This window comes from Marmota flaviventris, chromosome 8 (assembly GCF_047511675.1).
Source record: "Marmota flaviventris isolate mMarFla1 chromosome 8, mMarFla1.hap1, whole genome shotgun sequence".
In the NCBI taxonomy this organism is placed as follows: Eukaryota; Metazoa; Chordata; class Mammalia; order Rodentia; family Sciuridae; genus Marmota; species Marmota flaviventris.
Genome location: NC_092505.1, coordinates 57712144 through 57724296, shown reverse-complemented (window position 1 = coordinate 57724296; position 12153 = coordinate 57712144). Strand labels below are relative to the sequence as shown.

Here is a 12153-nt window from a genome sequence, read left to right as displayed (position 1 = left end):
GCATTTTCCAAAAATTTTTCTTCAAAATTGTTAAAACTTTTTAAATTACTAAATTACCTAAAATAACCACAAATGTGTACAAAGAACCCTAATGCCCAATTAAAAAAAAAAAGAGAGAGAGAGAGAGAGACCAAAAATTTCTACTATGATACCCTATGTATCCCTTAAAAACCCCAGGCACTACAAAATCACACACTAAAACCATATGAGCTTAGGAGAAAAAACAAAATTGAAACACCACTAAAAATATAATGATCTTTGCAACCAGAGAGAACTGATAAAAATAATAATGTGAAAACGCTTATCACAGTTAAAGTTCTACAAGTGTTTGCAATGATCATTGACTCTGAGGGGCATTCTTACTTTGAGATAGACACAGGCCTTTCCGGAGGAAAACACTTTCAAAAAGAACCCATGTTCATCAAACCCATAAACCTGACTTTGATTACACTGTTACATGGCCCTCCTTATAACACTGGTTTGGATACAGACAGCTTGCAACTTCTTCCGCATTAGGGCTCTCATTAGTGAGGATGTAGTGAAATCAAAGATACCCCAGGAGAGAAAGAACCATAATATGGGCACAGGCTAGCATCCTGTCAAACAGCGATACAGAAACAAATACCTCCATCAAAGATTTTCTGCCTCTTTACCTCACCTCCCTTCTTCCCACCTGAAATCTTAAGATTATCAAAAAGAAAGGGTACATAGAGAAGGAGATATGTAAGATCCAAGAGGATAGCAAAAGACTACGCCCCCGTGTGTTACAAGTTCCACACCCTGGATCAAGCCAGAGATGAGTGGGAAGAAAGAAACATTGAACTGGAAAAGAGATTAATGCTTTGATTGAGAACACATTCTTAGGTACCTGAAAATAAAACTTTTAGTACCAGAAAGTAACTAAATAGTTATGAATGTGTTTGGTTTTTCATATTGGAGTGAGTTCCAACAGTGACAGTTAAAATAATTAAGTTACTCCTTGATTATATGCTGAGTCCAGCCCATACAATGTATTGGTTAAACCCCACATTCACACAAAAATGTGTCAAGGAATCCTCTCCTCACAAAATGTTTTGAAGGACTAGTTTTCCAAAGAATTTCTGCAAAGAATGCATTTTAAAGTGCTCCTGGGGCTGGGGATATAGCTCAGTTGGTAGAACGCTTGCCTCGCATGCACAAGGCCCTGGGTTCGATCTCCAGCACCACAAAAAAAATAAAATAAAATAAAAAATAAAGTGCTCCTGACCAAAGAAAGTATACAATGAGCCCTGGATATGTAATGAAAATGAAAATTCATCAAAAACAAAAGCATTGGTACTGTATTTTCATTCAATCTTTTCAGGAGAGAATTATGATCCTTTAGAAGTGGCTTTTCAATCAGACAATATTTATAAAATACACAAAATGAAAAGTCATCCTCAAGGAGAAAAAAGTAGCCACATATTCTTCCATTTATCAAGTATGTCATGAGATTAAGAGGAAAATATTTTAATACTTATCATTATATAATTTCATTATCTGACATGACATTTCATAACCTTATCATTTCATAACCCTATGTAAATAAAGGGGCTTTCTCACCTTTTGAAAGGCACAGCATTTTTCAGAGCCACCTCCACCTCAGCAACATCTGCTCTAGCAAGGTCTGCCACAGAAAGAAAGCCAGCAGCATAGAGGAACCTGGCCCTCTGTGCATTGAGCAAGGATACTCGAATCAGGTCACACAGCTCCCTCTGGATGCCGAACGTGAGACGTTTCTGAAACTGGGAAAGTAGTAGTTCCATGTTGTGCCAGCCCAGACGGTTGGAAAATACTGTTATCATCCCTAAGTGATAGAATAAGTGTTAAATTGACAATGACTGATAAAAACAGAATAATAAAAAGCTCCTTATACACAAATTCTCCATTTCTTCACATGTACTTCTTTTGTTTGTTTCCCGCAGAACTGTAAGATTTCACAAGGCCCAAGGGATAAGTTAATGAAGAACAGACATATATTAAGGACCTAGAAAAATGATCACTAAATGTGCTAAATACAATAATTGTCTCTCATTAATTCTTGATTCTAAATTTAACATTTGAAAACTGAGGCAGAACACATAAACACAAAACAAACAAAAAGCCTTCCCAGTAGTCCATTCCCCTCTGCCTTACTTTTCTTTTTCCTTTTTTGGCAGTACTAGGAATTGAGCCCAGGGTTACCACTGCACTACATCAGGCCTTTTTTTGAGCCAGTCTCTAAGTTGCTAAGGCTGGCCTCAAACTTGTGATCTCCTACCCTAGTCTTCCGAGTAGTGGAGATTAAAGGCATGCACCTATGCATCCAGCTTCTTCCTAAATTACTTAAGGAAGAGAGAACTCTAAAATACAAGTGAGGGACTCTTTCCACCTAGAGGAAGACAGCTGATTTAAATACTCAACTGCTACAAGAACTACAAAGAGTAAAATTCCAGGTTGCCATTTAAACAGCTAAACCCAATTGAAATAAAGAGGTCAGAGCAGCCAAGTGTCATGCCATTGAGTCACCTCCCTATGAGAACATTAATCCTAAAGGCAATCTTAGATCTTTGATGCCAGTGAGTTAGAGAGTCCCTCCCCCTCATCATCCACTGCCTCCATCTTCCCCTCAGCACTCCTTCATATCCACACACCTTCAATCACAATGAAACCTCCTGCTCATGTAAATATATACATCTTCTAGTAGCCCAGTGTTTCTTTCCTAAGAAAGAAGGTCCCTGATAAAATCAGGCCCAGAATTCCTTGTTTTCTAGCTCAGAGAACATGGGTTTCATATACTAAGGCACACAAATACTTCCTAAAAGAAGAGAAAATATTGGGAAGGGAAAGAGGAAAAGCTAGGGGATGATATTTAACAATTATATTGCTATATTGTGTGTAATATATGAATATTTAACAACAAATTCCACTGTTAAGTACAACCATAATGCACCAATAAAAAAAATATGGAAATAAACAAGAAGAGATAATAATTTAAACAGTCAGACAAGAGTCCAGAAAATGCTTTCTGTTTCACATTCTCATTTTCACCAATATGTGTTAATCAGTACTTTGAGAAAAGGGAGACCATGATAACTTCACTTCTATTTTTTCTTTCAACAGGAAAAAAAAAAAAAAAAAAAAAGGAAGGAAGGCATAAAGGAAGGAAGGAAACTAAAAATACAAACAAATAAACAGGCCAGGTGCAGGGGAGCACACCTGTAATCCCAGCAGCTCGTGAGGCTGAGGCAGGAGGACTGCAAGTTCAAACCCAGCCTCAGCAACAGTGAAGCACTAAGCAACTTAACGAGACCCTGTCTCTACATAAAATACAAAATAAGGCTGGGGTTATGGCTCAGTGGTTAAGTGCCCCCGAATTCAATCCCCAGTACCCAAAACAAACAGAACAAAAAGAAGAGGAACAGTCAACAGGTTCCTTAGGAACAGAGGGGGAATAAGGCCCACTCAGCTTCTTAGCAGTTCTCTATACAGGATGCTGAGGCCAGAGAAGCCATAGTTTCAGATTTTCTGATGATAACAGGAACTACACAAAATTATACCAATATTAGAGAGACTTATAATAAAATGGAATTTGAACAAAAGAAATCTTAACAACCAGAGTCTTCAATAAATCCAGTGTTCAATAAATGTAAAACCCTTTAACTGACCTGCATAAACAGCAGCTGACTGTTGCAAAGATTGAATTTGTCCACGATTGCATCCATATTTCTGATTTATTTCCTTTAAAGGAATTTCACTGATTAAGTCTAGTAGCACAAGACTGGTGAAAAACCTAAAAAATAAATCACCAACATTATGGTAAGAGATCACTTGTATCTACTACAAAAGTACAATGTGTGCTGCAAAGCAACTAAGAACCACAAAGACAATGGAGGGTTTAAATACTCCAGGAGGATTTCTAATAGGAAATAGGCTGGTGGACAAAGACAGATCGAAGTTTACAAAGTAAGTGTTGGCATGGATCAGTATGAGCAGTACAGAGCAAGGAACTAATAATGTCAGTATATAAAAAAGTCCTTCATATTTCAATACTGCTAATTTTGAATAAGACTTGGTTCAAAAAATACAATGGCACAGAAAATTAAAAGAAGACTTGATACATAGATATATGATCATCTAATCACATTTAAATAAAATGACAATCTGATTATAAAATCTGATTTTGATTTTAAAAGCAACAATGACAAGTAATTCAAGTATATAAATCCTTATAAAATTTACACTTGAATGTGTTGTAAATAATATAATAAAAGAAAAATAATTTTATTATATTTCGAAGAAGCTAAAAGACTAAAATTTCCCCACCTAAGTCTTTTTTTTTGTATTTTTTTTTATCATTATGATAATTCTTTTTTTTATTGGTTGTTCAAAACATTATAAAGCTCATGACATATCATCTTTCATACATTTGACTCAAGTGGGTTATGAACTCCCATTTTTACCCCAAATACAAATTGCAGAATCACATCGGTTACACATTCACATTTTTCCATAATGGCATATTAGTGACTGTTGTATTCTGCTACCTTTCCTATCCCCTACTATCCCCCCTCCCCTCCCCTCCCATATTCCCTCTCTACCTCATCTGCTGTATCTTTTCCTACTTGTAATGAATTACTTCTAAGGTACCCAAATCATAATTCCAAGTGACTCCACAGTAAATTGACAGTTCTGATTCATATCTTCTTAAAGGAAGGGAAATCAGACATTCTAAAAGAGCTTCGTATGTAATGGTTGCTAAGGTATAAGGTGCAAGAAGAAACTAAAATATTTATAAATTCAGTAAACATAAGAAACTGAAAATTTTACTATAGTTAGCAAAAATTTTTATTTTGTTGACAATTAAAGTTACCACAACAAATGGATGTTGGCTTTAAGCCAGACACTGGGTGAAGCACACTGAGTTCAAGCAACTATGTTTACCTTTTGTGGATGGCCATTTGCCGGTGCTGTCTTTCAGTTCTGGCTTCTACTTTGCCTTTCACACAGCGAGCCAAGAATCCTTCTTCAATTCCTACTAGCTCTGCCACCCTTTTCATAGAAGTTGGCAACTTTTCCCATAAACAAAAAAATCGATACCAATCAATAGTAATCCAATCTTCAAACATAGGTGTCACCTAAAGGGAAGAAATATCAGGCATTAGCCAAAACTAGTGCATTACAGAGGTCTGGGGATGTGCCACAGTGGCAGAGCACTCACCTACCATGTGCAAGATCTTGGGTCCAATAGTCAGCACTGGGGGAAAAAACACTACTGCATTATAAAAGGAACAAAATTATAAATCCATAAAGACAAATTTCATAATAAAGACAAAGGCCTCAGGACTTATAAAAATGTGTGATATATTTCATTTAAATGGAAACAACTTTACTCATGAACAACTCACTGCTGGGACAAAAGAAAGACACCACTATGCAAACAAACTGGATTTTATAGATCCTACAACTTTAATCTTACACACATTTAATCACAATACCATACACTAGGTACAGTCTTAAGTATTCTGTGTAATTGCCATGAAAGAATCAGTAAAACAGAAAGAAGAGATGAAAGAAGGAGAAATCAATATTCAGAGTTGATATTTTATCTAAAATGTCCAGGATTCAACAAAAAACTATAACACATGAGCAAAAGAGAAAAGTGTGTCTCAAACACAGAGGAGAAAGCAAGGCAAAAGAAATACCTATGAGAGAGTCCAGATGTTAGGATAAACAAAGACTTCAAAGCAGATGCAATAAGTATGGTCAAAGAACAAAAGAAAGCCATACTTACAGAAGTAAGACTGCATGATGGCACTGGCTCGTCAAGCAGAAAGCATGCATAAAGAGAACATTATTAAAATAAGGGTCAAGGGGCTGGAGTTGTAGCTCAGTGGTAGAGGGCTCCCCTAGCACGTGAAAGGCCCTGGGTTCAATCCTCAACACCACATAAAAATAAATAAATAAAATAAAGGTATTGTGTCCAACTACAACTAAAAAAATAAATATTTAAAAGAAGATAATAAAATAAGGGTCAAATGGAAATTCTGGAGTTGAAAAATACAATAACTAAAATGAATAGAGAGCTTGACCATATACCCAAGTGACATAAGCTTCAGCAAACATGAAGATAGATTGGTAGAGATTATGCAATCTGAAAGAGGGAAGAACAATGGAGAAAGCCTCAGAGAAATATGGTAAACTTTAAGTTTGCCAACACATGCATAATGAAAGTAGATGGAGATAGAAAGGAACAGAAAAAAACATCTGAAGAAATTATGGCTAAAAACATACTAAATTTCATGAAAACTATTAATGTGCATATCTAAGAAATTCAGTGAACTCCAATGCAGAGATCCACCCAAGATGTATCACAGTCAAAATGTTAAAAACTAAAAGATAAAATCTTGAAAGTGGCAAGGAAAACAAAGCCAGTCATCATATACAATGGACACCTAATAAGATTAAAAGCTAACTTCGGGACAATGAGAGGACACAGTTATACTGTTGAAAGAAAACAAACCCTATCGACCATGAATTTTAGATAAAGGAAAACTTTCTCTTTTTTTATTTGTTCTAATTAGTTATACATGACAGCAGAATGCATTTCAATTCATTGTACACAAATGGAGCACAACTTTCATTTATCTGGTTGTACACAATGTAGAGTCACACCATTTGTGCAATTATACATGTAACTAGGATAATGATGACTTTCTCATTCTACCATCTTTCCTATCCCCATGCCCCCTCCCCTCCCCTCACACCCCTCTATCCAATAAAAGTTCCTCCATTCTTCCCCTGCCCCCTCCCATTGTGGATCAGCAGCCACATAATAGAGAAAACATTGGCCTTTGGTTTTGGGGATTGGCCTATTTCGTTTAGCATGATATTCTCTGACTTCATCCATTTACCTGCAAATGCCATAATTCTATTCTCTTTTAATGCTGAGTAATACTCCATTGTATATATATACCACAGTTTCTTTATCCATTCATCTATTGAAGGGCATCTAGGTTGGTTCAATAATTTAGCTATTGTAAATTGTATTGCTATAAACATTGATGTGGTATGTCCCTGTAGTATGCTGTTTTTAAGTCCTTTGGGTATAGACCTAGGAGAAGGATAGCTGGGTCAAATGGTGGTTCCATTCCAAGTTTTCTAAGGAATCTCCATACTGCTTTCCAAAGTGGTTGCACCAATTTGCAGTCCCACCAGCAATGTAAGAGTGTGACTTTTTCCCCATATCCTCACTAACACTTATAGTTATTTATATTCTTGATAACTGCCATTCTGACAGAGTAGTTTTCATTTGCATTTCTCTAATTTCTAGAGATATTAAACATTTTTTCATATATTTGTTGATTGATTGTATATCATATTCTGAGAAGTGTCTGTTCAGTTCCTTAGCCCATTTATTGATAGGGTTATTTGAGTTTTTTTGGTGTTAACTTTGAGAAAACTGTCTTTCAAAACTGAAGACATAATAGATATACTTAGATAAACAAAAATAGAAAATTTTACTAGCATTCTTTTCTTAAATGCTAAAGTAAGCTCTTCAGGTTGAAGGAAGATAACTCCAAACAGTATTTCAATTCTACTCTAAACGCAAAGATGGACAATAAAGATAACTGTGTGCTTACATAAAAAAAAAGATTATTAAAGTGCATAATTCCTTTTTCTCCTCTTGATTGATTTTTAAAAGCAACTATATAATCTCAAAGAAGTAGAGAATAGAAGTATTGCCAAACCTAGAGAAAGGTGGTGAGGGAAGGATAAAGATGATGGACCATAATAGGTACATGGGTACAAACTATTTGACAATAACAGTTTAAAGGAGGCAGGAGGAAGCAAAGCTGCATTGGACTAAGGAAATGATGAAAGATGATAACTCAAATGCGTAGAAATAAATCAAAAGAAACGGTAAATAGAAATGTTAACGGAACAAACTCTGTAAGTATATATTTCTTTCAGCTTCTTTAAAGATATATAATGATATAAATTGCAAATGTACTGTTAGGTTTGTAACAAGTGTGACAATAATAACACCAAAAGAAAAAAGGAAGGGAAATAGAACTGTCACTGATCTTATAGAAATAAACAGGATTATAAGAGAGCTCTGTGAACAATTCACAGCCAACAAATTGAATAACATAGATGAAATGGAAAATTTTCTGGAAACACACAAACTACCAAAACTGGCTCAAGAAAAAAAAAAAATCTGTATAGACCTATAACAAGTAAAGATGTTGAATTTATCATCAAAAAATTTATTCCAAAGAAAAGCTCAAGCCCAGATGGCTTGACTAGTGATCTAACAAACATTTTATATAAGAATGCAATCCTTGGTGATTTCTTCTCAAAAATATCAGAAGGGGGGGAACACTCTAACTCATTCTATGAAGCTAGTATTATCTTCAAACCACCCAAAGACATCATGAGAATGAGAACTCAGACCAGATATCCTATGAATACAGATGCAACAATTCTCAACAAAATAGTACCAAACCTAGCAACATATAAAAAAGCATTATGCAATATGACCAACTTGACTGCTCCAGAAAATTCAAAATTATTAGAATACCCAGTAATCAAACACCATGTGGTTTTAATAAATCCAGGGGAAAAAAAACTTGACAAAATCTAACACTTCTTTAACTTGATAAAGTCAATCTGCAAAAACACCGCAGTCAACGTACCTGACGGTGAAAGACCTTCCCTTTAAGATCAAGAACAAGACAAAGATGACTGCTTTCACCATCGCTATTCCACATTTAGGGGAACTAGCCAGGTCGATTAAGCAAGCAAAAGAAATAAAACACATCCAGATTAAATAGGAAGAAGCTAAACTATCTACATTTGCAGCTGATATAATCCTATCAATAAAATATTGAAAAATCCCAAGAAACCCAACAAAATATTATTAGAGATAATATTTCAAATTCAATGCATAACAGGACACAAAAGCAATACTCAAAAGGAAACATTTTATGTAATTTTAATAAATAATACAAAAAACAAACTAAGAAAACAATTCCATTTATAATAGATGCAACAAAAAAAGCTTCAAAAACTATAAAATATGTAGGAATAAATTTAACAAAAGAATTGTAAAACTTGAAAGAAATTAAAGATTTAAATAAATGGAAAGACAACCCATGTGTATGGAAACAAATACTTAATATTGTTAAGTTGACAATGTTTCCCAAATTGATCTACAGATTCAAGACAATCTCTACCAAAATATAACTAGATTTGCAGAAATTAACACTGGGGAACAAGACTTCAACACATGAGTTATTTGGGGAATGTTTCATTTCAAAACCATAACAACAACCCTCAGAAATGAAGAAAATATTTACAAATCATCCAACATCATCTAAAACTCATATGGAAATGTAAGTAATCTAGAATATTTTACTATTATAGATTGCTAGAAAAAAAATCTTGAAAATGAAAAAACAAAGTTGGAGGACAAATACTCCCTTATTTCCAAACTCTCTACCAAGCTACAATAACCAAAACAGGATGACATGAACATAAGGATAGACACATCAATCAATTAATTAGAACTGAAAGTCCACAATAAGCCCTCAATTCGGGTGGCAGGATTGCTCTGGGCCTTGCACAGACTAAGCACACACTCTACCATAGAGCCACCTCTCCACACCTCAGCTCAAGCCCTCACTTTCTAGTCAACTGATTTTCAATTAGGATGAGAAGACAATTCAATAGAGAAAGAATAGTATTTTCAGCTCTAGCGCTGGGACCCCCAGATATGCACATTGTAAGGAATAAAATTAGACACTTTCTTTACTCCCATCATAAAAACTAATCAAATGAATCATACAAATATAGGGGCTGAAACAATCACACCCTTCAAAGGTACAAATAGGAATAAATCTTTTGACATTGGATTACTCAGTGAATTCTTAACTATGTCATCAAATGCACAAGCAACAAGAGACATCATCAAAATTAAAAAAAAAAAAAAACTTTTATGTCTCAAAAGACATAATCAAAAACAAAAAGACAGCCAGGTGTAGTGGTACACCTGTAATCCCGGTAGCTTGGGAGGCTGAGGCAGGAGGATTGCAAGTTCAAAGCCAGCCTCAGCAATTTAGCAAGGTCCTAACCAACTTAGTGAGAACCTATTTCAAATATTTTAAAAATTAAATAAAAAGGCTCAGTGGTTAAGAACCTGTGGGTTCAATCCCTGATGCAAAAAACAAAACAAACAAACAAAAAAACACCATGAGCTTTTTATCACTGTGACAAATACCTGGGGAAAAACAACTTAAAGGAGGAAAGATTGATTTTGTAGGAGGAAAGATTTTATTTTTATTTCAGTCTCAGAGGTTGTGTCCACAGTTGACTAGATCTATTGCTTTGGCCTGATGTAAAGCAGATCATCATGGCAAAGGGAGGCAAAAAGAGAGAAGAGAGAGGGAAGGAAGAGCTAGAGAATAAGATATAGTCCCCAGGGCACACCACCAAGGACCCAGTCATTTCTACTAGGGCCAACCTCCTACAACCTCCAATCCCTCCCAATAGTCCAAATGATTAATTCATCAAATGGATTAATCCACTGGTAAGGTTAGAGCCCTCATGATCCAATAGTCATTTCCTAAAAGGTCCACCTCTGTACTGTGTACACTGGGGAGCAAGACTTCAACACATGAGCTATTGGGGGATGTTTCATTTCAAAACCATAACAACCACCCACAGAAAAGAAGAAAATATTTACAAATCATCCATCAATATCCAAAATACATAACAATTCTTACATCTCAATTATAAGATAGGCAAAGGACTTATTTAGGTATTTCTCTAAGGAAGACATACAAACACCCAATTAGTACATGATGCTCAACATCATTAGTCAAACCATAATGACAGTACCTAACACTCACTAGGCTACATTCAAAAACACAGATAAGGAAAGAACATCTTGAGAGCAGTTGAGTATTGATCCAAGCATTAATGTGAATATAAACATATAAGAACTGTGTACTTGCTGGTGAGAATGTAAAATTCAACAGCCATTTTGAAAAAAAAAATAGTTTGGAGTTCTCAAAATATTAAAAATAGAATTACCATTTGATTTAGCAATTCTATTCCCAGGGTTATATTCAAGAAAATTCAAAACATGCATCCATGTAAAAAATTGTACACAAATATTCAGAGAAGCATTATCCATAATAGTAAAAAAGTGGGAACAACCCAAATGCCATCAAATGATGAACATATATATACAAAAAAGTTTTTGTGGTATATCCACATAATGGAACATTATTCAGCAATTAAAAGGACTTAAGTACTGATAGATGCTATAACATAGATGCATCCTGAAAACATCATGCTGAGTAAAAGAAACCAGTCATAAAAGACAACACATTATATGATTCCATTATATAAAATTTACACAATGGAAAAGTTTATAAAAACAAAAACCACCGTGAATACATTAATGATTGCCCAGGGCTGGAGGAGAATGAGGAGGCTAGAGGAAAATGTGGTTTGCTAGATATGGAGTGATGCGTTACAGGGTTTTTCCTGAGGTGATGAAAATGTTCTGAAATCACATGTTGGTGATGATTGCACAGCTCTGTAAATATATAAAAAGGCATTGATTTGTACCCTATACACGTCATATGTAAACTATATCATAATAAAGCTGTTTAAAAAATAAATAAATGCTCAAAATCTGAGAAAATCTTCAAAATACCCTTGAGAGCCCAAAAGTAGACTTAAACAGAAGAGAAACATTCCTTTCCCTGAGCAAGGCAACTTGACAAGAAAAAGGAAGTCCCCCTCATGTTCACACACCAATTATTAATACTACCATCACTTATTATAATTACTATAATTTATTATATTAATTATATTATTATAATTTATTACTAGAATTATTAGTGATACTAAAAATTTAAAGATACCAATAAAAATTACCAAGTTAATTCTAAACATTATATTAAAGAGTAAACAAGCATACCTATAAATAATGAAAAAGAAAAGCAATGAAGGGAAAATAGCCCGATAAAAGCTTTTAACTAAAACAGAGGTACTACCACACAAAATAATCTTATTTGTTTGTTTCAGACAAACAAATAAAACAGAAAAATATCCAATTGAGATGGAAATTAGCAATATACC

At 34.7% G+C, this 12153-nt stretch overlaps 1 protein-coding gene across 1 annotated transcript in view; it reads right to left on the bottom strand.

The window, feature by feature from the left end:
* The window catches only part of Polq (DNA polymerase theta), a 107355-nt gene that overhangs the window by 43042 nt on the left and 52160 nt on the right, over positions 1-12153 (bottom strand). Inside the window, exons 13-15 of the mRNA XM_027936100.2 lie at positions 4942-5135; positions 3666-3790; positions 1582-1825 (exon numbers count right to left, since the gene is read on the bottom strand). Coding sequence (XP_027791901.2) covers positions 1582-1825; positions 3666-3790; positions 4942-5135 — 563 coding nt within the window. The remainder of the gene's footprint in view (positions 1-1581; positions 1826-3665; positions 3791-4941; positions 5136-12153) is intronic.